We start from the raw sequence: 26,436 nt of genomic DNA on the forward strand, positions 1-26,436 counted from the left end.
ATATTTTTAATGATGAATTTTACATAGTATTACCATGGACCTGATTTTTTTTTTTTAATTAGTTCTCAAAGCCAGCTGTTGAAGATGTTTACATATGAAAGTGGTTATGTTTGCACTATGTGAGACCTGACATCTGCCCCGGATAATTAAACATGATCTGTGCTGGAACCTGCCCGCTGGGCTGGCTGGCACTGACCATGCACGCAGGGACAGGTCCTGGTGACACCTCGTGCTGCCTGTCAGGCCCTGTCTTCTGAAATCGAGACATCTCTTCACTGTCTGCATCAACACAAGTTATTTAAGCAGGAGCTGTAAATCCTGATGAGGGTAATTTTCACAGAAACCAAATCTCTTCTCCAAGTGGGAAGATAGCATGTGGAGTAAGTGCTGCTGACAGGGCATCAAATGTGTTAATTCTGAGAAGAGCAAGAATCGTTAGTGGGACAGCTCCTGTTGGCTAACCTTACACCAGGGTCTGTGCTATGACATACAAGCTGTAGTAAAAAATTATCATGGTAAAAATGGCAGTGTAATTTAGGGCAACAAAGAGGCTGTTCAGTTCCCTTGATTACTACTTTTTTCCCACATCTCGAATCACAGTAGTACATATATATAGATATGATATACCTGGATTTGTTAGAGCTGAATGCAGGTGAAGGATCTAGAACTCTTATCTACATACATACTTATGTTAACCTCCCTTTTTTCTTTTTAAAAGTATTTGAGAACTATCCCACATTCGGGTTGATGCAGGCGCTGAAAATGTGGCTGACAATTGGTACATATGAACAGGAAGTTAACAAGCTGCCCTCTTTCCAGCAGGAGGGCTCAGCTCCATTTGGACCTCTCAGGACTGACTCCCCAGCCATCTGGTTTCAGAGATGATGATAACCTGGGATTTCTTACCTTTAGGCAAATATACGTTGCTGACCAACCGATACTTGTTATTCCACAAGCACTCCCAGTCACATCCCACTCCAGCAGGACAGAAGCCTCACTTCCCCCAGCATGCTGCCTGGTTTCTCCACTTCAGATGCATCTTCTGGCTCCAAATGAAAGAGAACTGGGTGGCCAATAACTTCTACTTGTGCAGATAAGTAGATCTTCATCCACTAACATGTCGAGGGCTCTTCTGTTTCCAGCTTTTCCACCTCTGTGGACAAGCAAAGATTACAGAATTAATTACAGTTATTATTGCATTCAAAAGTACCTTTTTTCACAGGCTGAGTTGTGGCACATGCCTCAGTTTCACCCCACCCTGCTCTGGAGGACATTCCCAGAGATGCTGTGGGGACAGACCTCATTGCCACCCATCCTCCTCCCCACTGTCCCTTGGAGCCACCAGACACAGCGCTCCAGACTGCACAGGCAGCAGGATGGGATGCTCATCCTGCCATGGTGACAGGCTGAGAATCAAATCACAGGTGTCTAACATCTCACAGCAGGAACTGGGACTTTGGACAGCTGCTCGAGCAAACCTGATGCTGAAAAATGAATAGAAAGCATACGCACGTGCCGGTGAGCCAGAGTCCGCAGGGACAACAAGAAGTCAGGTCTGGCGTTTCCCACAGGGCGCTGGTGTCTCTCCGAGCAGGCTGGTGGCTCAGTGGCAGAGGTGACTGTCCCCAGGCCGCTGGCTGCCCACCCGTGTGGCCAAGAGCTGGCCGGGGCAACACAACCTGCTCAGGCACCGCAGTGACACCAATACCAGTTTTCACACAGACAGCTTTATTTTCACATTTCTGCATGTTTTCAAGAGAATGGGCTTTTTCCTGGGATGTGCTAGTAGACATATTATACCCTACAGAATGGAGTTTAGCAAATTTTATATTTATATATATGTACACACATATATATAGTCTCGCAAAATATCTTCTGCATTTCTCCATGTGTCAGAATGGATGTTTACAACAAACCAGGGCTGAAGGGACACTGCGAGGTTCTGCTTTATTTTTATCTGTAAAATAAAATAGTACTTGTGTTTTTCTTTGACTTTGTTGCCTGTTCTCCTGGTTATACTTAAGCAAAAATGCTGAAGAGTAAAGATATGCCTATAAGCTTTCAATTTTTATTATACCAAGATAACATCAATGACGCAGGTAGAACATTTTGGACAGTTATTTACACAAGGGCCAGATTATCAGTTAGTAATAGGTGTATGTCACTGCACCAAATATAAGAGCACCCCCGAATCAGTGATGCAGCTAAATAATTAGCAGATAAATGTTATGCTCACAGCACAGTTTAGCACTTTCACAGCCTCTGTGCAGATTGATACATGTTTATAAGATCTTGCTTTTAAAAGGTTCCCTGGAAATTTTTAACCTGACAGTGTCCCTTAAGGAAAAAGTACATATGGGGCTTAAGACAGGACACCTTCCTATAGATATTTTCTTTTTATTATTTAAACCAACATTTTAAAAACCATTCAATAAAATTTAACAGAAATTGCTGTTGGAGAACAGCATTTGTAAGAGTGAAGCTATGCATTGCTGCTCCATTAACATGGCTTTAGTTATCACAACTTTTAGTATTTGCACATTTCCCTAGGTCTTTCATGGCACTTCCATGAAGAAGAAGAAAAAGTCTGTTACGCTGCTGCTACCATCCCCATCAGAGATCACACTTGGCCACACCGCGCTTTGTCCCAAACTCGTGTCACGGGCAACGCCAAAGCTCTGCCCGCGATGCCTGAGCCGCGGGACGGCCGTACCCTCAGGTGTACAGCTCCATGTGTGATTACTCACAATATTGCAATGCATTCGAAGTAACAGGAAAACAAACACTGACAGTAACAGGCACATTACTTTTTTTTTTTTTTTGCATTATCAATCACATTCCTATTTTTCAACAGATTGTTACCTAAAATGCATGTTAGAAAGGCTTTTTTTTTTAAGAAATGCTGGCATGAAGATGCAGACTAACCATTTGTAACTAATGAAACAGACTAACGATTCAGACGTTATTTAAACATTCACAACTGAGAAAATTTGCACAGCTGATAGCACTGACAGATAGTCTAACTGCAGCTTAGAAGCCAGCATAGTAACTACCTTCCACGTACCGGCAGGAGGATTTATGATGGTATGAGATTAGAATTGCATACTATGTTTTATTTAGAAAGCTGTAGTAAGTATTTGCCATAAATATTGCAAGCCCCATTTATGAGTGATGGGAGGCTTTGCAAGTTTACAAAGTAACATTCACAGAAAACATAAAAAACAAACCCAAAGACATTTCCATGCAGAGTACAGTTCTCTCACAGTCACTGGATCTGTCTTATCTGCTGGCTGGAGCACACAGGCCATGTACACACATAAGACAGCTCAGGCCAAATTCATCGCAGTAACTCCAGTACTTAATTTAGCTTCAGGGACCACAGTATCATCCCACTAACAACATTTTCTTTTGAAAAGGGCACATTCAAAACTTTTCAGGCTGTATGAGCCATGTCATGAGCACACTGTTAGAGGACAAAGGCACTGTGCTAGCCCATCACAAATGCTGTGTTTCCATTATCCTGACCACTTTTCCCTCATCTGAAGTTAACAGATAATAAACAGATGCTCTTTTGGTGTAGGGAAAAAAGCAGGTAATTAATTTCATTTAATTCTGTCATTTGCTAAAGCAATTGCAAGAAGAATCAAGAAGGAACAGTGTAAACGTTGTGCCTTATTTCAGCTACAACTGGTGTCTTTATCAAGTGCCTATTAAATAAGAACTGAACAGACAATACCGGACACCGGGGGGACAAGGCTACTCACAGCATCGCATCACCTCTGCAAATCACAGCATGTTATTAGAGCTGCTATGTTCTGTGTCACTGCCAGGAAGGAATTAATTAATGGTATTTGCATGAAAGGCAATAAACAGGGTAGACTAGGGTGTCCCTCCTGCATACATGTAGCTTCACTCAGTTGTATAGCGCTTTTGATGACAAGTGAGCAACTGAAAGGAGTAAAGTTAAGACTACATAGAAATGTATGGAGGAGCACAGTAAAAGGGGAAAACGTCCCATCTTGGAGAATTAGCATAGCATTACTCTAGTACTGATCAGATCTACCTCTATAATCAGGAATACTTCAACAGTATTTTTATAAAATATAGGGTTACAGAAATGAGTCATTCTATATATTTTGTATTATAAAAAGCTTCCACTTACGTAATTTTTAAAATATATCTTCACTGCTAACAGTATCTTTGTAATATAGTATCTGATATAATAAAAATATATATGCTTACTGGATGGGAGTGATGTAGCTCTATGGCAGGGACTCTCCTCTCTGTGTGCTCTGTGCAGCTGGAAAGTTGGCTGTTCCCTCCTTCCCTTGGCTTCTCGGCCATCGGCTGCCTGGGGATGGCAACGGCACCCTGGTGCGCTCACTTTCCTAAGGGTCCTCCGCAAAGCAGGCTCTGACAAATAATCTACTGGGCAAAATCCAACCTTGGTGTAAATTCGTTATGTGATTCTTTCTGTTTTACTAATTAAAAAACCCAGCCCCTCTAACCAATGCTCTGTTTGGCATTAGTAAGGAAATGGGACTTGTTCAAGCCTTGTGGGAAAAAAATTTTGCTATAGAAAACGTTAAATTACCCAAAGGGACATAAGGGCCTGGTAGTTAACTAAGTAGGTCCCAATTAAACTTACGGGGCACCTTGTGGGTGCTGAGGTCTGTATGTGAAACAGTTGCATCATCTTGGCCCTTTCCTGCACTAACTAAAGCTGGAAAGCTTAAATAAATCCATACAGTGGACAATTTCCAATGGAAAAATACAAACATTCAAACAATGAATCTAGGAAGCGTGTGCCAAACTACACTGAAAGGACCAGAGGACACGAGCACGGTGCTGCTGAGATGCACAGTGGAGATCACCTGGTGTCCCACCATGTGCTGGGACGGCAGAAGTTGGCTGGGGGCAGAGCAGGTGCTCATCTTCCTGTACCAGCCCTTATGGACCTGCCTGGTCTTGCAAGAACTTATCGTCATTGAACAGGATTCGTTCTGCAGTTTGAATTTTGTACATGTAACACATGTTTTGCTCCTTTCTGGCTCACCCTGGCATGAAGATCCTCTAGTTACTGTGTTCAGGAGAAACTCCACCAAACTCAGTGTGGTGGTACCAGTGCATGTGAGAGGAAAAGCAGGATCTCCACAGAAATGGGGATATTGGCTACATAGGCTATCTGCTTAATGGTTTACAGTTCGTTTTTCACTGACTGCCCTGGTAGGTTTGATTTTTGTCAAAGCAGATTAACGGCAAGGCATTCATAAAACATTTTGCTGTATGGTAGTATGGACTGAGCTTTTCACTTGCAATAGATGGCTGAGTAAGCTATCAACATGTGCTATCATACGTAATTAAGCTTGCTAGATTAAAAGCAGAACTTGTGCCTAGCAAACAATGCTGTATATTACTCATTGAACTTCGAGCAGCAGTTCTCTCTTGTCAGGTTTTATTAAAATATTCACATGCTTCCAAAACGAAACAAAGGTCCACCGGTGTCTCCTGGGTAGAAGAGGTGGGAGCAGTTGCATTCGGTTGCCATTTGGTTAGAGATGTCATACAAAATCCTCGCAATCGGAACATGGCTCAATTGTAAAAAGCTTTCACCCAGAAAGGAGGTCCTTGTTACACGGAAGGTCTCTGGCTCCTCCGGTGCTCGCCAGACACGGTTACATCACGTTCTCAAAGAGCTGTAAGGATCGCATGATATTGTCGTCCTGAAAGCAACGAGAAGACATTTTCATAGAACCAGCACTGACAAGCATGACTTGTAACTTTGCACAGCACGTGAGCAAAAGCCTTGCTTTTATAATGCTTCTCATCCTCGATGAGCTGGAACAGATTCAGTGATCAGGTCCTGATTCAGCAAAGCAGTCGTCTCTTACTTTGGCACCTTAGCTGGTTTTGCAAACACAGGATCTTCTCATAAGCTTGACATCCAGCATGAGCTACACTTTACTGAGGAAAACCAGACAGCAGCACTGAGCTTGTGACTGTACTGAACCCTCAGAGTTCAGGGCATTTTATTGATCCTGAATATGCAAATATGCACTTAGCTAATATGCTTCAAAAATCCAAAAGCAGCTGCAGGTTTTGAACTGATGAGCAAGCTGCCTTGAAGGACCACTTCATCCCAGAAATACAACCAGCTCAAAGCCTGAATACATGCAATCTCAGCCCCTGCGAGGTTCCTAGATCCAAATGAGAAAGTTGGACACACAAGGGAAATCCCAGATTGCTTCTCATGAAGTCTCAAAATCATACTTCAATGTAATAAGCAGAGTAATGTTTGAAAACATAATGATGATTCTACTCTCTACCCCAAATAAATTCAGTTATTCCAAAAGTTAGAACAACTGTTTGTAACATGAAAATAATTTTCCCCATTGAGCCACTGAGAAGCACTACAGTGCATTTTGGGTTGTTTTTCATAAGGGAAAAAAAATATCTTAGTGCTGCAGGGCTCAGTCCTGTCTGCCAGGAGCCCACGTGTGACAGTGCATCAGCCCGCACAGCTCCACTGCAAGTCTGGCCGCAGAAGGAACAAACCCAAACTAGGGCAGAGTATTAAACTCTAACAGTTAAACGTAACATAAAGCTGCTTCAATACTGAGACCACTAATCATACACACGCATCCAGCCTGAGGGCAAATTATGAGTGTGAAAAACAATACACAACACACATGATTAAATTAAAGACAAGGCCAAAAATAAGCTAAACAATCAGGAGGGACCAAGAATGAAGTAAATGAAAAAAACGAGCCTTGTATTACGCATCTGCTAACGAGAATTTTGCCACCTGAAGTCCCTGACTGAGAAGTAATCTGGATGCTAGAGCCAGATTTAACCCAGGACCAGCAGGAATCAGCCCAGCCCTCCCCATCGCTCAGTACACAGAGCTGTCTGACTGCGCAACAGGAGAGGTTTATTCAGGGAAATAAAATACACAGGAGGGCTGGTATACAATTATTTGCACCAATGTAGACTTTCCAAATGCAGAGGCCATTATTGAACTGATTAAATATTAGAGATATCTCTGAGAAAACATTCACACAGTGAATTACAGCCTAAGACAACAGACACTTGGCCAATTGCATGTTAATGTAGATGTTTGTGCCATTGGTAAAAATACAAATATTTATTACAGCCAACCTAATGTATGAAACTTGCAAGAGGAAGCTTATTTCCAAAACAGAAAAACAAATAAAAAATTGCCCTGATAACAGCATTTGCTTTCAATGTTTGATCATGAAAACATCAACTAGTTTTATAAATCATTGCTGTAACTACATGATTTTGAGACCTTTGGCTATGGGCAGTTCCAGCAATGTGGTACCTGCTAATGACACCCGGGGGCAGCACACAGAGACAACATCAGCCTCTTACAAAACCAAAACAAAACCCCAAAACCAACCAACCAAACCAACCAACCCCAAACCACCAAAACCCACCAAAATAAACCAGCCCAGGGAAGTTTTGGGGCATTATGAACTTTCCCTAGAGTTATTTGCTTGTCTACAGTATCAGGTACTACAGTTCACTCTGGAAAATAAAAGCACTGGCCACCAGCAGTGGAAATGAAGAGACCCTGTCCTGACCCTGCTTCCCTATTCAGCAAATGCTGTGGCATGAGCTAGACCTTTCATTGCAGTTATAATTTTGTCCTTACCTCCTGACACGATTCAATAAACTCATCTAAAGTTACAACACCATCTTTGTTTTTATCCATTTTCTGCAAAATAAAAAAACCACAACACAATTGTTTCCATAAGTAATACTACAGTTATAGTACAATATATTATTTGATGCAACCATATAAACCTATGGTGGCACTTTACAAGCTTAGATTACAGACTCAGTGTCATTGGATAAATTTGCTGACTGCTAAGGACTTGTTTACTCTGGTATTTGGAGCACTTTTGAGGTCACCTCCAGCTATTCCTTTCTTGGCATGCACAGCAACCTCTGTCCTTATTACACCATTTATTTATTCACTGCCTCACCAACCAGCACCCATATTCCTGTCTCTCTTTATGGGCAGCTGAGAGAAGCACAGAAGGGTTACGACGTGCAGAGGCTTCCGACTTTCTGGATGTGGCACATCCCAACACAAAGCGTTGTGCTGAGAGACAAATGGGACTCCCTGGAGCCAGGAAAACAGCAGACATTGTAGCATTAAGCTGAATGGATGCTAGGGTTTATTGTCAAATATATAGTGGGGCATAGGACTGAACTTGGGGCTAACCTTATAGTAAAGTATTTCAGTACATAGCTCAAGTGTTAAGAAAAACACATCAAAAATCAAGTACCTGGAAGAATACTTCTACATGCTGCCTTGGAGCATCTTCCTTGAGCACTGGATATGTGTACTTTCCCATCATGTCATAAATTGCCTTCACAATATCCATCATTTCCTACAGCAGTGACGTGCCAGCACAAACACAGAAGGGAAATTAATAGAAATGACAGCTCATTTATTTTTTTTACTACCTTTTTCTTCACTCTCCTTTTCCTATTACAAAACAACACAGAGAATACCTTTACATGTGCATGAATACAGATGTATCATCACACTCAAGTTCATCTAGAAAACCCAAGCCCTTCTCCACACCTTGCACAAATCATGACACAGCTCCACAACCAGCAGCACTAACCACAAACCCTCCAGGTATGCACAATAGTTTTGAAAAGATGAACCATGATGTCTTTACAAAGTATTCAGGTTGCCATGCTCAAAACCAAGGCTTCCCACAAAGGGAACAAGCAATACCAGATAAGAAGATACAACCAGATGATAATGCAGGATTTGGGAGTGGTGCTGGGGGCTCGTAGTGTTTTGGGGGAGCCCACACTGTACTTCCCAGTGCAGCCACAAACCACTTGTATCTCAGTCACTGGGTGGCTATTGTCACCATCACCCTCCCCTTTGCAAAGCTTATGCTGCTCGCAGCCATAAGTAGGATTTTGCTTCTGGCTAAAGCTATCCACTAAGACACTATAATATAGGAAAATATGGCTACAAAATCATGCAATATAAGATCATTGTGCACTTCACTTACACACCAAATGATCAAGTCCAGCCTGATTTACATTTAATTAGATGCACACAAAAATAATTGTGCTCTGCAACAGAAACCAGTCAGCTCTCTTCAGAAATCAACCACATTTGCCAGAAACAGCCTTACCTCCTTGTTTATGTAGCCATCCTTATTTATGTCGTACAGATTAAACGTCCACCTTAGCTTTTCATGAACAGTTCCCCGCAACAGAATGGACAATGCCATCACAAAATCCTGGTTTAAGGCAGAAAGAGAAACATGAATTTTCATAATATCCTCTTATAAGTCACCTTCTTTGTATAACGCCAGTTAAAAAACTTCTGACTCCCTTTTTCAAAAACATGTCCTCACTGTCCTAAGGGACAGTGGCTGCTCTGGCTCCTCGGACTTGCCAGAAACAGCACAGTTTGCTCAAGGCCAGGAGCTGTGACGCCTTCCTTGCTGCCCATCCAAATTTATTGTGCTCTAAACTCTAAATGCTGCATGAACGTAAGCATGGCAAAAAACATGTCTAGTTTTTAAGAGCACCGCAAGATGCTTCAGTGGCAATTCCCCTCCTAGAAATGGTCTGCAACAAGGAGTCACTGCTGATGCTTTCTCACCCCCAGCCCCAGGGTGCTAGTGAAGGAGAAGGAAAATCCAGCGTTTTCTCTGTGTCCACCTGGAGACAGAAAGATCTGAAAGTCCTCTAACATGGACAGCCGTGAGTTTTGTTCTCTGGGTTGACCAGATGTGATTCCCACCGCTAATTACTCAGTCTGAGACACAGCATTTTAATTTTATTTTCTGCTTACAGTAAAGTTATTGCTTCTAATAACTTTGATGCATTGGTTATACTGCATGGTGGCTCATTCAATGTAAGTAGCAGTACTACATGGATTTATTATTTATTATTAGGCAGAGCTTCAAGCTAACAGAGCCGTACCTTTCCTGATACCTCATTTAATGTGCTTAGTGCTTGCTGTGTTATCTCCATCAGCTCTGCATGGGGCAGCGCATCACTCCTTACAAACCGTTGCTCCTTTTTTCCAAAGCTAAGAGGAATTTGAATTTTCTGAACAATACAAAAAAGGGGACAAAAGGCTTATGTTTGACAACCACTAAATAGACAGGTTTTCCAGGAAGGAAAGCTCAGCACTTTTTTAAGAGAAAAGAAAAAATAAATTCTTATCTAAGCATTTTGCTGTGTCTCAGTGTGTTTAGGTTTCTGGAAGTCTCTAACTGCTGAGTAGCTGCCATGTGCAAAACTCCCACTGCAGCCATCACTTACACACACACACATATATATGTGTGTAACATTCCCATTCTACATTTGAGAAATGAACTAATTTCTCCGTCTTACCTGGAAATTACTGGACTTCTTAGCTATTTGATGGCAAAGGCAAGACTGCCTATGATTTCTAGTTTTATGATCACAGTAAACTGTCTTCAAAATTCTGAAGTTCATCCTCCACAGGCCTATGACCTAACATATCCTTTTGCTGCCCTCCAGCTATGTGTGGGAGCTTGGAGAATGGTTATTTGTAGCCACAGCAACAAACCTTTTAGTTTGGTTTGGTTTCCCTAGGAATGAAGTACCTGAGATGCTTGTTCAATATATCAACTAAAGTTTAAAAAGTCATATTCCGGGAACATACAAACGTAGCCATGCAATGCATGATGACTGATGAAGACACACGATGTACTGTCTTTTCTTCAATGTCTGAATTACCTGTGGAAATCACTGGATGGAACTGCCCTTGACCTCTCTGCTATATAAATCTCTGCACTTTCTCCTTGTGGTACTGAAAAATGTGATCTATATGCTTCTTTAGTGAAAGAAAACATGCAACTCCATCTGCATAAACTAAATTGAACAAGATTTTAAAATATCACCTGGTTTTAGACTGAAACCTCTAACCCATAATCCAGCATGTCCTACTAGTTTACAGTGAAGAATGGATGGAGAAGCTGAAAAACACAAAACTGAGAAAGAGATATTGAAGGAGGATGTAAAACAATTACCTCAAACTTCACTGAGCCATTCTGTGCAGTGTCAAATGCATTAAAGAGATAATGTGCATACATGCTAGCATCTGAAAAACACAAAGGGCACCGATTGGTACAACAGTTCATTATACGCTCATGGCTCTAAACAAGATTCATGAGCTTATTTTCCTTTTGTAGAAAATCCAACCTTGCAGCATTGCCAGATATTCTGTGAACTAGTAAATGTTAACATGGACTTGCACACCCCCCACATGCTCCCTTAAAACAGCCTTGAAATGTACAAGCTTTTAATAGAGTAGAAACAACCTGGATTATGTGGCTGTACTTGAAAGAATGAGAAAGAAAAAAACCACTCCCAAGAGCATCTCTGGGGCAAATGGAGTATTAGTGCTGGTGGGAAATGCAGCAAAAGCCCCAAGCAGTGATTGCAGCCCGTGCACTTCCTTGCTCTGCCTTCTGCTTTGTGTGAGATACAGATGAGACTCTCCAGCCTTGGAAGGGGCCAGTTCCTGTCACTTGAGTTTGGCCCATGACTGCTGAAGAGCAATCTCATCCGAGACATATTTTCATCCTTTTGAATCTTAAACTGCCAGGTTTAGAAAAATCCTTTCTATTGAGAAGAACAGTTTCTATGGCCAGGGGAAGGATGGCTGTTAACTGGGAAAAACAGTAAAGGTGTGCAGAAAAAAAATCAAATGGGTGTCTGAGCTCAGGACCTTCATTGGCCTGGGCTCTGCAGGCAAGTCACACTGCTCGCTGTATTACCAGAGCCCAGCTTTTCAAGATGGAAGAAAGTGACATTAGGTCTCCTTAATTATTTCATTGATTCTCTAGCAGCCAGGTACTTTTTTGTCCCTTCTATTCTTTGTCTCCAGCACACAGCACTGGTCAACTGAGCCTTTATACCCTATGTGTGGGTATTCAGGTGAAGCCTGGTGCCACGAGCTATGCAAACATCCAGGGGGAATCACCCAGCATCTCTCTACTCTGATCTCTATGAAATTATTAAATATTTTCACATTATTCAAATCTAGGAAAGAATAACAGTGTGCAGAAAAATCAAATACTTAAGTTACTATTATCCATAACAATAGAATACACTGGACTGTAGGGGAAAAACATTGTGGTTTAGAGGAGGTTCTTAAGGACATGGTTTAGTGCTAGAGTTGGGTTATGGTTGGGCTTGATGATCCTGAGGGTCTCTTCCAACCAAAATGATTTTATGATTTTTAAGAGAATTATTCTGAAATAAAATAGCTCCAAAAGAACACCACAGAATTACTTATGGGACAGGGCTACCAAAAACTAATTCAGATCAACTAAACAGTGAATTAAAAATATTAAACTAGAGATCTTATTTCAATAAGGTATGAAGTACATTAAGAAATACTAGATCACTGGTGTAATTTGATGATGGATTAGCAAAAATGAAAATCTGTCAAGGACAGGGTCCCAATGTAACAAAAATATCAGAAGCCTGGGATGACACTGTACAAAGTTTTCATAATTCAGAGCTATTTTACTGCCTCTGGGATGTACAAGTTTATCTGTACAGAGAGCCATAAAAGTGAAAAAATCTCTGAGGAATCTGAAAACTCAAAATCTATGATGCCAAGGTTATCCAAACTGTTTGGAAACCAAGTGAAAGAAAACAGGGGAAAATACAAAACCACATCTGCTGTCACACTGATTTATTATTAAGCATGAATTTACTACCACCATCATTAAACAAGGGAGGACCACATTTCAAGGGAGTGGAAGAAAATATGATGTTTCTGTGCCTGATTGTTTTTCACCCGTGGGAAGGAAGGAGTCACCCGAGGTGTGTCACTTAAAGGAGTTAGTGCAATCACTTGGGGTTACTGGAGTTCCTTGGACTTACTGGAGCTTAGGTTGAAAACACAAAATATATCCAAAAATACATTAAGATTATAAATACTTAAATTTTTGCATATTTGTTAAAAAAAATGAAACAAACTGGTTGCTTTTATAATAAAACCAAAAGCAACCACAATAGGAAATCATCAAGTCCATAATGAAATGTAACGTAAACTTTTTATAGGTGTATATCCTTGAGGTCACATGCATTGTAAGACATAATGTGTTTTATCTTAACATTTAGTTAAAAAACACTTGTTAATGACCTTCTTAATGCATATGCACACAAACGCTCTTGCAAAACTTCAGTTGTCATTCCACAATAAATCTATGTATTCCACAGCTGCTACAGAGTGGAACGTGTGTGGAAAGCCTCAAATACTGAATCTTGTACTAACAAGCCACTCAAACCCATAACTCACTTCTTTCAGTTTGAAAACAGACTCCCCACAGAACACATCCAGTTAGAAGAACATATAGATTCTTAACATGAGGGGAAGTGATTTAGATTTCTGCCATCCACAGAGTCAGCACAAAACCAGCATCAACTCCAGTTTCTATTTTGGACTTGGGAATCAAAGAGCTGACAACTAGGGCCCATCTTTAATGTGGGTTTACCTATGGTTTTGTGAAATAACTGTTCAAAGGGCCTAACTTAATTTTATTACCTTGAAGTCTGTGTTTTTAAGATCCTGCAGAGTTTAAGCTCAATTCACAATTCTTGCACAGATTACCTGAAGTTGTTTTGCAGCCAGCTGGCAGTCATGAATGTTAAGTCATGCTTCAATAAACCCCACAGACACAAAGTATTCCGCTTACCTCCATGAGGGAAGAACTGTGCATAGATCTGTTTGAATGTCTCTTCATTAACAACCCCACTAGGACATTCCTGTTGGAAAACCAAAAAAGAAAGAAAAAAAAAAACGTTAAGAAAAAAACCCCCATCTTTGTAAAGGTTCATTTGCAAAACTCTACAAGCCCAAAGAGAACAATTAAATTGCAGTGCTCTGGTTGCACAGCTGAAGAAATTAAAATAATTCAGACTGCAATTTCATCTTCAGCATCTCATCAAAACGTTAATAGTGGTGCAACAAGTCTAACAGTGCTTTCGGCAGTGTTTAATGGCTGTTTCATAGGATGACCTAGAAAGGCAGCTCATGCCTTCTGTCATATGAAGCTTCCATCTAATAATTACCAATCATGTTAGTTGCAGCTAACACTTCCCTGTCTGATGCCTGCACATATGTGAATTCATTAATCCTCAGTAGGATGCTGTAGCCAGATATCCGACACCAGCTCCCTAAAGACTAAGGGTATATGCCATACTCGTAAGTCCTTACAAACAAGCATTAGTATTAGGCTGAAAAGACTGGATAATTTTTAACCTGTTTATTCGCTCAGTCTTCTGTAAACTGAGCAGCCAGATTGTGTCCATGCTGATTTTCTAACCTGGCAACCTGGGGGGTTATTTTATTTTTAAGCTCTGGTACTAGACTGCAAGGGATTTCTTTTCAATTTTTGCTGCTTCAAACATGGTCAAGAAGGTGGCAGATTTTCTGCCTTGAACTTCCCAACCTAATACTGAGCCCCACAGAGCAGCGTTCAGGAAGGGAAAAGGGGATCCCTGCCCGGAGGGCTCACACTTGCTCTGCTGCAGCCAAGCAAAATCCAAGCTATTACGGTAATCTTCTGGAGAAGATGCTCCCGGGGTACGTTTGCAGAGTCTGGACAGCACTCGAGAAAAGGGAGATGTGGTCCTCAGCTCTTCCCAGCAGGGTGCAGGACCACAGGCAATGGAAGGGAGGGGTGAAAAAATCACACAAAAATTGTCCCCTGTTTTGTGAATCCTGTTTCCCTACTTTCAACTCTTTTTTAAAAACTTACATCATTTGGACAATTCAAGAAACATTTGAGAGGAAATTTAGGTTAACTATGGTGCTTTACCACCCCCCACCAGCTCAGTGCTGTTATAACACATGTTCGTGCATTACAGAGAGCCTCAGGCACTGCGATCTGCCTATGTGAAGTTTTCAGTCATACAGAATATTTCCCAGTTGACAACACTCTTCCTCACAGATTTGAAAGCAATTTTGAAAACTAAACTAGAACAAACCAATAAAATAACGACGGCACTGATCCTTTATCACAGAGCACAGAATTACTCCTGTACAGAGATACAGAGCAAACAATTGATCCCGCCACTTTTTCTACTTGCCATGTTTGCTTTTGTAGATCTTCCCTTTGTTATATCTTTTCCAGGCTGAAGCATCCCACCCTGAGAAGCACAGAAGGCACTGGGCATCCTTTGGCCATCTCTTCTCTGCATCTTTCTATTTGCACCGTACCCTTTGTGAGACAGCAGCCCAGCACTGCAAGCCATGTTCAAGATGCCAGTATACCATTCTTTCATCCTGCAGCATAGTGGTGCTCCCTCCCTGTCCCTCTGTTCTTTTCCTAATAAATTCTAATTGGGATTATTGGATAAATAGGACAGAAACTGTTTTTCAGATCTTTTCAATAATGCTATGGCTTATCCACTCTATTGACTAACTCTGGCTAGTTTTCAGGCTGCTATCATATCTTCCTCCTAGACTTACCTGCTAAAGTAATGGAAATTCATTTAAGAGTTCATTGTTCTGCACTAGCACAGCTAGGACTGTGCCCCAGTGCAGACTGAGATGTTGTGGTAGCACAAGCAAGCTTGGGGATGGGCAGAAATGAGTTTGAAAGAGCACAGAGCTGCAGCCCTTCCATCCAAACACACTGCTGCCAATTGACCCTACCTGGAATACACCTGCCACACCTCACAATGGGAATCCCTGGAGTTAATTAACGAGCAGTTTTGGGGGTGTGTGTCATGGCCCTAGGTAGGTTTGAAGGCAGGAAAGATTTGAGTGGTGCTGCAGTTAAAACCAGCAGCGTGGAGCTGCTACAGACACACACTTGCTGCATGTTACATCGCACTCTGCAGATCCAAGACAGGCAAATCCTTATTCCGGTAGCATTACAGGTTGTTGAATTTGAGATGAGCAAACTCAGGAAGTCTAAGAAAATCCCTTTGAGTTGGTGACATGGAAATCTGGGGGAAGATTCAAGCCTATGACTCACTTATTGACGAGTTCTTTAGATACCTTTTAAGAACAAAAAAGATTTTGACAAGAAATTCTTCTACCATGAAAAGCCTATAAAAGAAAAAAGGCTTTTTTATAAAGTCTCTGATCTGCCAGCATCACCTGGTGATGTGCATTCACTGCCCATGGAAAAGGACAGAATGAACAAGAGAAATCACTTTATCCTGTGCAAGTCAAAGAGGAGAGCAAGGAGGGGTACTTCAGGTGACATCAGACGCAGTTCTTTAAACACATACCTGTTTGCTATTGAAATTAGGGTTATCAGATCTGAGTTCCTTCGTCCAACACAGAAGAAATCCTGCTGTCTTCTACCCACTATGTGAGTAGAAAACCATCAGTGATTTGGGACAGATTTGAGCTAAGCAAAAGATAATTTGTCTTTATGTCCTGACAACTGTCCTTCCACTGATTACATTTAAGTGTCCCAATTAAAATCCAAATCTGTCACTGTGGTCTTGACCTTGCCACGGCCACCTGTTCTCCAGCCTTAATGTTGAGGGCTTGTTCCACTGCCAGGGGATGAACAAACTGGCTGGACCATCTAAAGCCAGTAGCTGCAGGACCAGATCCTGGGTTGTCACAGACAAAACAAGACTTTGATTCCATATGGCAGAATTCCTGGTTAGATGAGAACTCTCAAAACATTCCAAGGCTCCTAACATAACAGCCACTGCCTGGTTTCTTTATCATGAGAAAAACAGTTACTTTTTCATCTGTTCTTACCACTTCTAATAAGCTAGAAAGCATTAGAAGAAAAATAATTAGTAATAAATACCATAAAGGTATTCTCCTAAAGTTTATGTTTCATAAAACTTGTGTTTTAATGTATCTTAAATAAATAATCTGATATTTATTTATGGTACCTTTTAATGATAGATCAGACCAAGTACCCTATCAACAGCCATTTCTGGGGAGAAATTTCCCCCTGGTCACTGCAGTGCTGCTGCCCCAAGACCCACATCAGCCCTTGGCAAACTTCAGAGTATTTGACCAAATTGTCATTCTTTTTAAAACCAAGCCTAGCAGAGCGCCCAACCATCCTTTCCAGCATAGTGCCACAGACCAAACACACTACGTGAAGGTGTATTCCTTTCTCTCATCTTGATAAATACAACTATTATATTCACTAAGAACCATCACTTCACATGCTTAAATGCAGTTTATAAATGCAGGGACTGGTTCCCTTGGACCTGTTCCACACTGTATTAATAGCCCATGTCTACCAAGATTCCCACCCCACCACCAGGAAGCCCAAGAACGAAGTTCAAGGCTGCCAAGGGCGGGCAGAGCAGAGGCTGCTGCTGCAGGCGCTCTCCTCGCACAGGCAACGTCTCCGGAGCAGCTTTGGCCACTGTGCCTGATTACATTTTCTGAATTTCCACGTGATCCTTATTGCTTCTGATGCTCCATCTGGAAGCCAAATGAAAGTTTGCATCAAAGCACCGGGAGTGCTGGGGAGAGGCAGCGCTGACATTGATCAGCCCGTTTAGCTCTCTGTAACTGGATTGCTTTCAGACACATATGCTAGTACCAATTCATTTGCACTTAATTGATCACAATTTTGTTTTTATAAGAGTCAAAAATGCTCAAGAGGCCTCATTAGTGCTACAGTATGACTTAATACAGCTGACTCAAAAGAAATCTCTCTTGTGAAAAGGAGCAGGTAAGCTTAGTGTCAGTTTAAATTCCACTGAAGATAATAAAGTTTTACTCATTTAAGAAAAAATTCTTGGCAGTATGAGAAAGCATGGTCCTACTCCATAACACTCATAAGGCTTTTCAATGGCAGAGGATTAGATTTCAGGTAAACATTTCTCACTTCTTTAACTTAAGAATTATATTAAAATGTCTAACAAGAAAAGTAAACATTTTTTCATATTGTTATCAAGCATGAGAACAAGCCCCCATTTTCCAAAAGCCAACTATGGAGCACTGGCATGGGCAGCATGAGTCATGCACTTGAATCTACCCTCTCAGGCTTCTTCTCAAATACTAAACTACAAAAGAGCTGAATCCAAATTAAAAAAAAAAAAAAAAAAAAGAAAAGAAAAATCAAACAGAAGTTGCACTTGCTGTTCTTTCTTCTGCTGGAATCAGAAATTAACTTTATTGATTGCTTTCAAAGATGTGCAATGCAGACAGGCAGGGAGCAACAGCAGAACTGAAGTGGGACTAAACACAACTTGCCCATCAGATTGTTCTCAGCTAATTCGGCCAGCTCATGAAAAGTACTTGGGGGGTATTCAGTTGCTGACCAGACACAAGACTCTAACATATTCTCCTTCGGTATCCACAACCCAGATTTGCATCTCTGAGCATTTTCACATCAAACCTACTTTGTTGCTCTTACTACTTCTTCCCAGTTTGGAGATATTTTGAGGATTATTAAAGTATCAGAACATTGCTCATATTGCTTGCTTTCATCTCCAAAAAAAGCTGATTTGTACAGATAATTACATCTCATGCTACACTCCATTACAGATTTGGCAAAATAGCCATACTAGAATAAGGTAAGAACGTCTCCAGCAGCCCCCCAATTATTTAGGTTATCTGTTTTCTGATTTAGTATTATAAAATTATCCCTTGTAGCCAACAACCATTTCCCCTAACAGCACAGAACCCCCACAAACTGCGGAAAGAAAAAAACCAAAACTATAAAAATCTCAATCCTTTTAAACACATGAACTAAATTCCAAAGGATGTAGTCATTGGAAACATCGTCTAAATGAGAGGTATTGAACTACTCAGCTCAAATCTCTGTCATTGTTGGTCATTTCATTAGTCATCAATTTATCAATTTGAATCTTAAAAATGGTTTCTCATTCCCCCTCCCTCCCATTCTGTAACTGTTGCCCAAACTTTACTCCTCCGGGGAACGGAAACTTTATTCTAATTCTAGCCTTTACCTATTCTAATTACCAGCCTTTTGTTCCCATGCCAATATTGCTGTTTTGCTCAAACGGTTATCTCTCCTGAGAGCTATATCAAGTCAAGATCCACCAGAGATTCTGCCGGTTTTTGCCACCTCTGCTACCTTGCTTTTGCAGAACCACAGCCAAATAAATCAGACCAAAGGCCTAGCGTTCATGTGGCTCTAGTCTGACAGCAGCTATCTCCAAAGCGCAAAAGAGGCTATTCCATATAATGCAGAATGCACCTTGGGGCAGAAATAACTGCTAAGATAAAAGTGAACTTTTGGTTGTGGCATCACGAGGTCTTGGAGGACAGCAGCTTTCACAACTGGAAAAGAAAGAAGAAGGCAAAAAGAGAGTGGCCATTTGGCCAAGCAGCAAGGAATCTGGCCAGGTTAGTGTGCTCAGCCTCTCTGAAGTGGCAAAGGAGCTGAATTTAGTGGAAGCCTCCATTAGTTTGGTGCAGAGACACCAGACCTGACCAGTGACACACTGGGAACAGACTGTGAAGATTTTGAGGGAGTGTGGAAACAGATTTCAGAGACAAAGAAAGAAGAAAAGTACCGAGTATTATGACACCGGTCAGCTGGGGCAGTAGTCCAGGCACTGCCCCAGGCTGTGTTGGTGCCTCCGGTCAAACACCATCCAACGTTCATGAACATCCAACCCTCAGCTGCAGCGACCACAGCCGGGCTGAGCAGGACCTGGTTCCCTGCGGCCATCACAAATGCCTGGAAATGGCTCTGTGATCATCCAGGCGCTGCCTCATGATTAAACAGGACCTGTGATCACTGAGAGCAAGCAGTAAGTACAAACTGGAGAGAGGAAAATGACTGTATTCCCACCGGGATTTTGAATCTCCAGATGGCACTGTAACATCACCCCAAAAAGCAGACGGTTTGGTACAATAGCAAATATGGTAACAGCTGAGTCAGTCTGCCTGCTGTGCATAATTACCCATCCCATTGAAACTATGATTTGCAGGCTACAAATGCTAAAGCTGCCCTTCCATTTCAATTCAAACCTTAAATATTAAAGCTTCATGCGCACCGCATGCACAGCAGCTGGAGGAAAACAGACTGCTTTGTCCTAACAATCTGATACAAAACAAGATCTTGCTAGCACTGCCAATTAATACCAAAACCTTCAGTGAGGTCTTAGAAAAGCGTTTATATCACAAGTTTAGTGCGCTTGTCTATCGCTCTTGCTCTGGGAGGTGGTGCCTCTGTAATGCAAAGCGATAGCAAAGTCGGGAGGGGCAGGGGTGGCTGTCGGGTCTGCGCTGCGCGGCTGCCGCGCTGGTTGGCACCGCAGCGGTGGCACAGCCAGCTCCTCTCAGCACCGGGCAGCGCTCCCCACGCAGGCTCCCCACCAAACACAGCAATCCAGGAGGCGTTTCAGAGATCTGAGCGAAACACAGCGGTTAAGAACTCCGAGTTTAGTCTCCCGCTGTAGGCGGTCATGTCATATTAGACTGTACGTTAACTTGTCAAACTCTGCCTCAAAAGCCATGTTTTCTCGCTGAGTGCCCAAAGCATGGAGATGTGTCAGAACATCAGTCTTCAGTGGTTAGAAAACTTCACAGGCTAAATGACACTCCATGTGAAGCAAAGGCTATATAGATACAGCACGTGCACCAAACGGAAAAATACAGAAAGCTGAGCTATGCCTTGCCCTGCTTAGGTGAGCAGCGAAATAAAGGATGAAACCACAAGATCCCTTCGAGAAATCAAGCATACGCTGGGGATGTGATTCAATCCAATGTCAAGAATCTATCAAAAAGAAAGGCGCTTCTCAAATGCCCATCAGGTTTCCCTCAACATTGCCTGGATTTAAGGTAACTCAGCTTTCTTTTGGCAAGTTTTTACCCAACAGACTTGAATTCTTCTTTCAAAGAAATTCCAGCATTTCACTGTGGCGGTTGCAGAAATACTGGGGCTGTCCCACAAGACAACTTCAAAACCATCCTGTGTTTATTGAGCTAGCTTGATACTGATCTATTAATCACCATAAAAACATCAGCTGGCACAAACCACCTGGGTGACTAAATCCAGGCCCTCAGGCAACAATGTAATGAGTATTCATTCTTCAAGGTCCATCAAACATCTGCTCCACGTAGCCTCAAAATTCCCTGTTTCTATTTATTATGAGGAGTCCCTACGAGGCAGCAGCAGGTGACCTGGAATTCTGTACAGGACTGCTCATATCTGAACACAGCAACGGACAGCAAGAATTAAATACGTAACCATGAAACCATTTTCAGGTTATCCTGAAGTACTAGCACAGCTGAGGAAATTGCAGTGTGCATACTGACATTTGGGGAACAAATTTAATGAGAATATTATGTGCTGAGTATTCATCCAAACCCAGTTTTAGGCAGATTAAGGTGTCATAAATATTAGATGGAGAGGCAGATTGTGTTCATTTCGCTGTGGTAGGGGAGATCAAGCACAAAAGCGCTAATGTTCAACGGGGGAATGATACAAAATGCAGCTGAGCAGTTGCGGCTGGTGGGGACATACATACTAGACTCTGTATTGTTCTTACATTTTTAAATCCTCTGTAAAGCACCTGAAGTTCCCTTTTAGTGAAATTCGTTTGTGCTTCAAGCTGTTCCAGTCCTTCGGGTCTATGACACACTGTAGCCATTTCTAATTCATCTTCAATTTTATCTGAAAGAGAAGAGAGGAAAATATTTATTTTGGTTGTTACATTTGCTTTATTAACATGATGGATAGGACAGTCTGGATTTCAGCAACAACAGGGAAAAAGAGACCATCAACAGAACTGAACTGTATAACTGTTTTCAGCCTCTTGAAAGCAAAATAAAAGCCATATCAGTAAATCAATAGTTCACATTTCTTACTGGGCTGCCAATTAGCTCCCCATTCACAAAGCTGAAACCAGTGGTGAGAACAGAAGGGCAGGCAGCAGATACGTTGCTACAAAAGGCAACACCAGATATTTCTTATATAAATATTGAAACAGCGGGAGGAGTGGGCCTTTCAAAGTATTAGCTTTTAAAAAAGCTGTGCAAATGTAAGTGAGAGAGTAGACATGCTTAAGCATATTAGACAATGACATTATACTGAGGGTAAACAGTGAGGGAAATTCTTCTGTGTGCTAACCAGAAACCTTGCTATAAAGACACTAAAGGTCACTTCAATCCTAGGAGAAATTCAATTTATATCCACACTTGCTGAATCTGGAATGAATCCAGCCCACATTTCCATGGATTTTTGGGGGAAACAGATAAGCAGTAAAAAATACTTCTGTGCATTTGATTCAAAACAACGTTCTCCTGCAAAGAAGAAAAATATTCAAGACATATCACATCCTGTATTACTGTAATCTCACCTCTTTTCTGATGCATGGTTTTACCTGTCAAGTCTATTTCCCCAGCAGTGTAGGTAATGCTTATATATATACAGACGCTTAGTCTATGTCAATTTGAGATTCTTTAGACTTCAAGGACCAGATGCACGTTTCACAGCTGACATGAAAATCCCATCGACATACAAAAATTGCTTGGCATAAAAGCTAACACTCTCCTTATTATCAAAACTGCACAGTTTTCGCCCTGTAAAAATGTTTTAGTTTATTTGGCTTAATTATAACATAGTGATTCCTGCAAGACAAGGATTTCACAAGAAATGTGAAAGGAAATGGATTTGCTCTGAATACAGGAAAGGTGTGAATTCAGAGCAGACTGGCTCAGTGAAAGAACAGATCAGAATAAAGCTATCTTTCCATAATTTATTCTGTACATATATATGAAGGTTATTAAGGGAGGACATGTATAAGCGAGTGACAATGGTTAATTAACAGTGGTTGTTTCAGTATTAAGAAATGAGTTTGAAATATTGGTGAATTCAGGATGAGCCATCATCCTTAATCCTCTGTGTCCGGAGTTTCCGTCAGCATTTGTGGGGCTTGAGCAGTGAAAATCCACGGCTGAACATTGTGCTCAAGGGCCCTCGCACAGCAAGGGAATAAAGGTAATGGTGTGGGACAGGACGGGAGTATCACAATCTTTATGATGCAGAAAAAATTAGTGAACACCTGGCAAGTGGCCAGAGGAGGCCTGAAAGAGGCACCTTCTCCACACAAAGGGAAAACAGAGTCTAGAAATTATAGCTCCTGTTAGAAGAAAGGAGATGGAAAAGGATGTCTGGTGTTGAAAAAAACCAAACAGATCAGGTGAAATAAGGAGGGAAAAGCCATTTTCTTTGAAAGAAAACACATGCCACAAAATGAAGGAAATCAGAGGCAGCTGTAGAGAGAGAAACAAGCAGGAAGAAATTCCTTAAATAAGGGAAGGGGAATAAGTGGTTTAGAAAAGGAAAGAAAATCCATTCAGGAGGGAGACTCATTACTAATCCATACATTGTATAGGAAATACCTTGTTGTTTATCTTTGGTTAACCATAAGTTATCCAAAACCCTTTACAAAACCCATGTAACCCCAGCCTCCTCCCCCTGCATTTCCCTGCTGTCCCCCAATGCAATAAGCAGCTTACACGTGACCTTGCCAGTTATTTCATTTTTCCATAGGAAGCCATGCATTTCGTGCTGTGCAGTATATAAGCAAATCAGGCTCTGAGCCTTTCTCTGCTCTGTAACCAGCTAAGCATGCCTAGCTGACACTGACATCTCCTATTGACTGAGTCAATCTATTTAGAACTTCCCTCATTATAAAATGCAAGTGTAAAACACAAGCCATCTAGTCCTTATATCCTGTAATATAATCCAACAGAGAATGAAACAAGATCTATGCAACCTCAGGTAAGCGCTGAGGCGAGTGAGGGGAGCCAGCTGTTGGATTACTCTCATACCTGGTTTTATTTATGTTCCTACAATGTGGCTGCTTAGGAGGTTTCTCCAGAGGCCAGAAAGATCCAGCTGAGAAGTCACACTCGTTGCAACTGCATTTTGACATGACTAATTTTTCGGTGGGTATGTTATTTGCCATATAATTCTTAAGCAACCAGTTTTCCAAAATGCTTATTGGAATTTTCATCAGTACTCCAAAAACCAAGTTATTAAAGAAAAAAATGGAAAACCTGCTCTGTAGCTTTAAACAAAATCTGCAGAATTACAGCTCAAAACTTGTGGTTCCAGATGTCCCTTACATGAGCAGACCCAAAATAAGGGTCTTGGATATATTTTTTTCAAAATATTCTTGAATAAAATATTAGTCAGTGAACATTGTAATTTAATAATGATATATTGTGTTTTGACAATACTAGCCTCACTCAGTGAATCATTATTTCAAAAGAATGCAATTCATCTTCTTCAGCTCGTCCCGCAAGAATAGGTTTTTCCAACAATCAGTTCATGAGCTTTGGTCCCAGAGGGCAGATACGTCTATGTTAAAAATAAGCCAGATTATTGTTGTAGATTTTATTCTATTTCCCATGCTGAGAAATGTGGTTCTTTTTTTTTTTTTAATATAACAAACTGCAGAGAGGAAATTATGAAAAATTCATCCCTTTTCAAAGGGGCGCTCTATTTTTTCCTTCCATTCTCTATTCCAGACCCAGCATTAATCTCTGTCTCTGAATAGTATCTGATGGTTCCCTGCAGGTTAATCTTTTCATCTGCTTCCTCTCCCCCTCCCAGGGGAAACATTTTGAAATTTAGCAAAAAATCCCAAACTTGTAAAGCTTCAGATCTGGCCAAAGGGGCACTCAAAATGACACCAGACCAACAATTTTCCAGTAAATATGCTCTAAAAATAGTAGAAATTGTTCCTCCAGTGGAACATGCCCTGGTGTAACAGAGCAGCCCTGGGCATTGCTTGAAGACTCGCTGCAGAAATTAAATAAGATAAGGACTTATTTTGTCTATCACTTGCCAACCAAGAGCTACTTTATGTGGTGTTTCATGAGATCTGTTTTAAAAAATAAAACTAATTTTAGGAGTAACTATTTCATGTTAATAGGCCTTACAAATCAAATGTTCCCTTCCCTTGTGTTCACCAGATACTGACATTTAAACTTTCCTCAGTTGTCATCCTAGCTTCAAAGATTTCCGGTCACCACCAGCCCTGTTCATCCCTCCTGGCCAGAGCCCACTCCATGTGTATGTACACAGACCTCAGAGCTGGGCGGACCTGTAGCCCCAGATCTAAGGACACAAACTGCTCTTCTGTGCAAGCTGATCTTTTCCAACTCAATAGTCTGCATCTCCTAGAGAGATTTTTTTGGTCGTTATTTGTTTCCTTTCAAGGTTTTCTCTTAAGTCAGCACTTTTAAACCCTTTTCTTCCATTCTCTGGCACCCTATAAATTAACCACAGTAACAGCAGTGGCAAGAAAGGAGATTGTCACTTCCTCACCTGCCCTTCTGTCATATATATTGTATTTCTTCTTATTGACATTTTCATTATCACACTGGCTCAGTCCCTCCCAGATCTTCTGGGATGTCACTGTGTGACACAGGAGCCTTTGCATTTATAAACACTGCAATTTTATTAAACTGAGTCTCACTTTATGGTGGTGAGTGCAAGCAAAAGTACATGTACATACACGCATGCAAATTTAAAATTTTACTAGGAAAGCATGATGTTAAGACACTTTATCTAATGTCATGTTCTTCCGCAGTTTTGACTTGTTTACAGCTTGCTGAGAGCCTGAGAGATCAGAGCGTGGGGCAACAGGCACACCACTGGTTTAAAGTTAATTTTATCTCCTTCAATGTGCAAGTGCAGGAATGGACCTCAGGACTGACCACAGGCACCGCAGGGGACACTCGTGGTCACCTCCCCAGCACAGGGGACATTGTGACCAGCTGCAGCAGAGGTGGGTGACAGCTGGTGTCACAGCATCCCCGTGGAGCTGGCGCCCAGTCCTGCCCTGGGCCGGGAGGTGCTCACAAATAGGTCCAAATTGATTATCAAGGATCTCAAAGCACAGTATTATTTTTTTTTTTTTTGTTAGGTTAGCTGTGCTTACCAATTAGGTGGCTTCAAAAAACTAAAGCAGGAGGTTTCTTCTGCTTGCAGGTACTGATAACGGATAATTAATTCCTTCTTTTTCTCTCTAGCACTTGTTGAAATCATCCCTGGATTAATGCCTTGCACAGCGGGTGGCTGCAGCAAGTTGCATCCCAGGCTAAAGATGTCCTGTGCTGTTCAGCTGGTGCAGAACATGCTTGTGAATTTGCTTCGCTGTTTTACTTGCAATGTATTTGAAACTGAAGGAATGGGAAGTATCACCTCCTAATTTAGAATTTGCCTCTGACCATATTTTTATGATGTCTGGGTGTGTTAGAAGCATCTCCAGTAACCTTACTCCAAAGCAGACCAGGTTATAATTACTTAATTTTGCCTTTTTTCTTTTTTTTCAAAATATCATCACTATTTTCTTACCCCATAGGACAGGCCATCTTATATATCAAACAAAATAAGTAGTGGCTTCACTTTACAAAGGAAAATAATCCTGACATACTTGCATGCACAT

General features: G+C 41.4%; 1 protein-coding gene across 5 annotated transcripts in view; it reads right to left on the reverse strand.

Moving 5' to 3' along the window:
• Positions 1 to 1,809: 1,809 nt before the first annotated feature.
• The window catches only part of KCNIP1 (potassium voltage-gated channel interacting protein 1), a 375,551-nt gene continuing 350,924 nt past the window's right edge, over positions 1,810 to 26,436 (reverse strand). For all 5 annotated transcript variants that reach the window (XM_082063657.1, XM_082063659.1, XM_082063658.1 and 2 more), the window contains 7 exons: positions 21,523 to 21,647; positions 13,752 to 13,821; positions 11,070 to 11,140; positions 9,192 to 9,299; positions 8,316 to 8,420; positions 7,676 to 7,738; positions 1,810 to 5,723 (listed from right to left, as the gene is read on the reverse strand). In XM_082063657.1, the coding sequence (XP_081919783.1) occupies positions 5,676 to 5,723; positions 7,676 to 7,738; positions 8,316 to 8,420; positions 9,192 to 9,299; positions 11,070 to 11,140; positions 13,752 to 13,821; positions 21,523 to 21,647 (590 nt within the window). In that variant the 3' untranslated portion in view covers positions 1,810 to 5,675. The remainder of the gene's footprint in view (positions 5,724 to 7,675; positions 7,739 to 8,315; positions 8,421 to 9,191; positions 9,300 to 11,069; positions 11,141 to 13,751; positions 13,822 to 21,522; positions 21,648 to 26,436) is intronic.

This window comes from Streptopelia decaocto (assembly GCF_964273445.1).
Source record: "Streptopelia decaocto genome assembly, chromosome: 12".
Lineage (NCBI taxonomy): Eukaryota > Metazoa > Chordata > Aves > Columbiformes > Columbidae > Streptopelia > Streptopelia decaocto.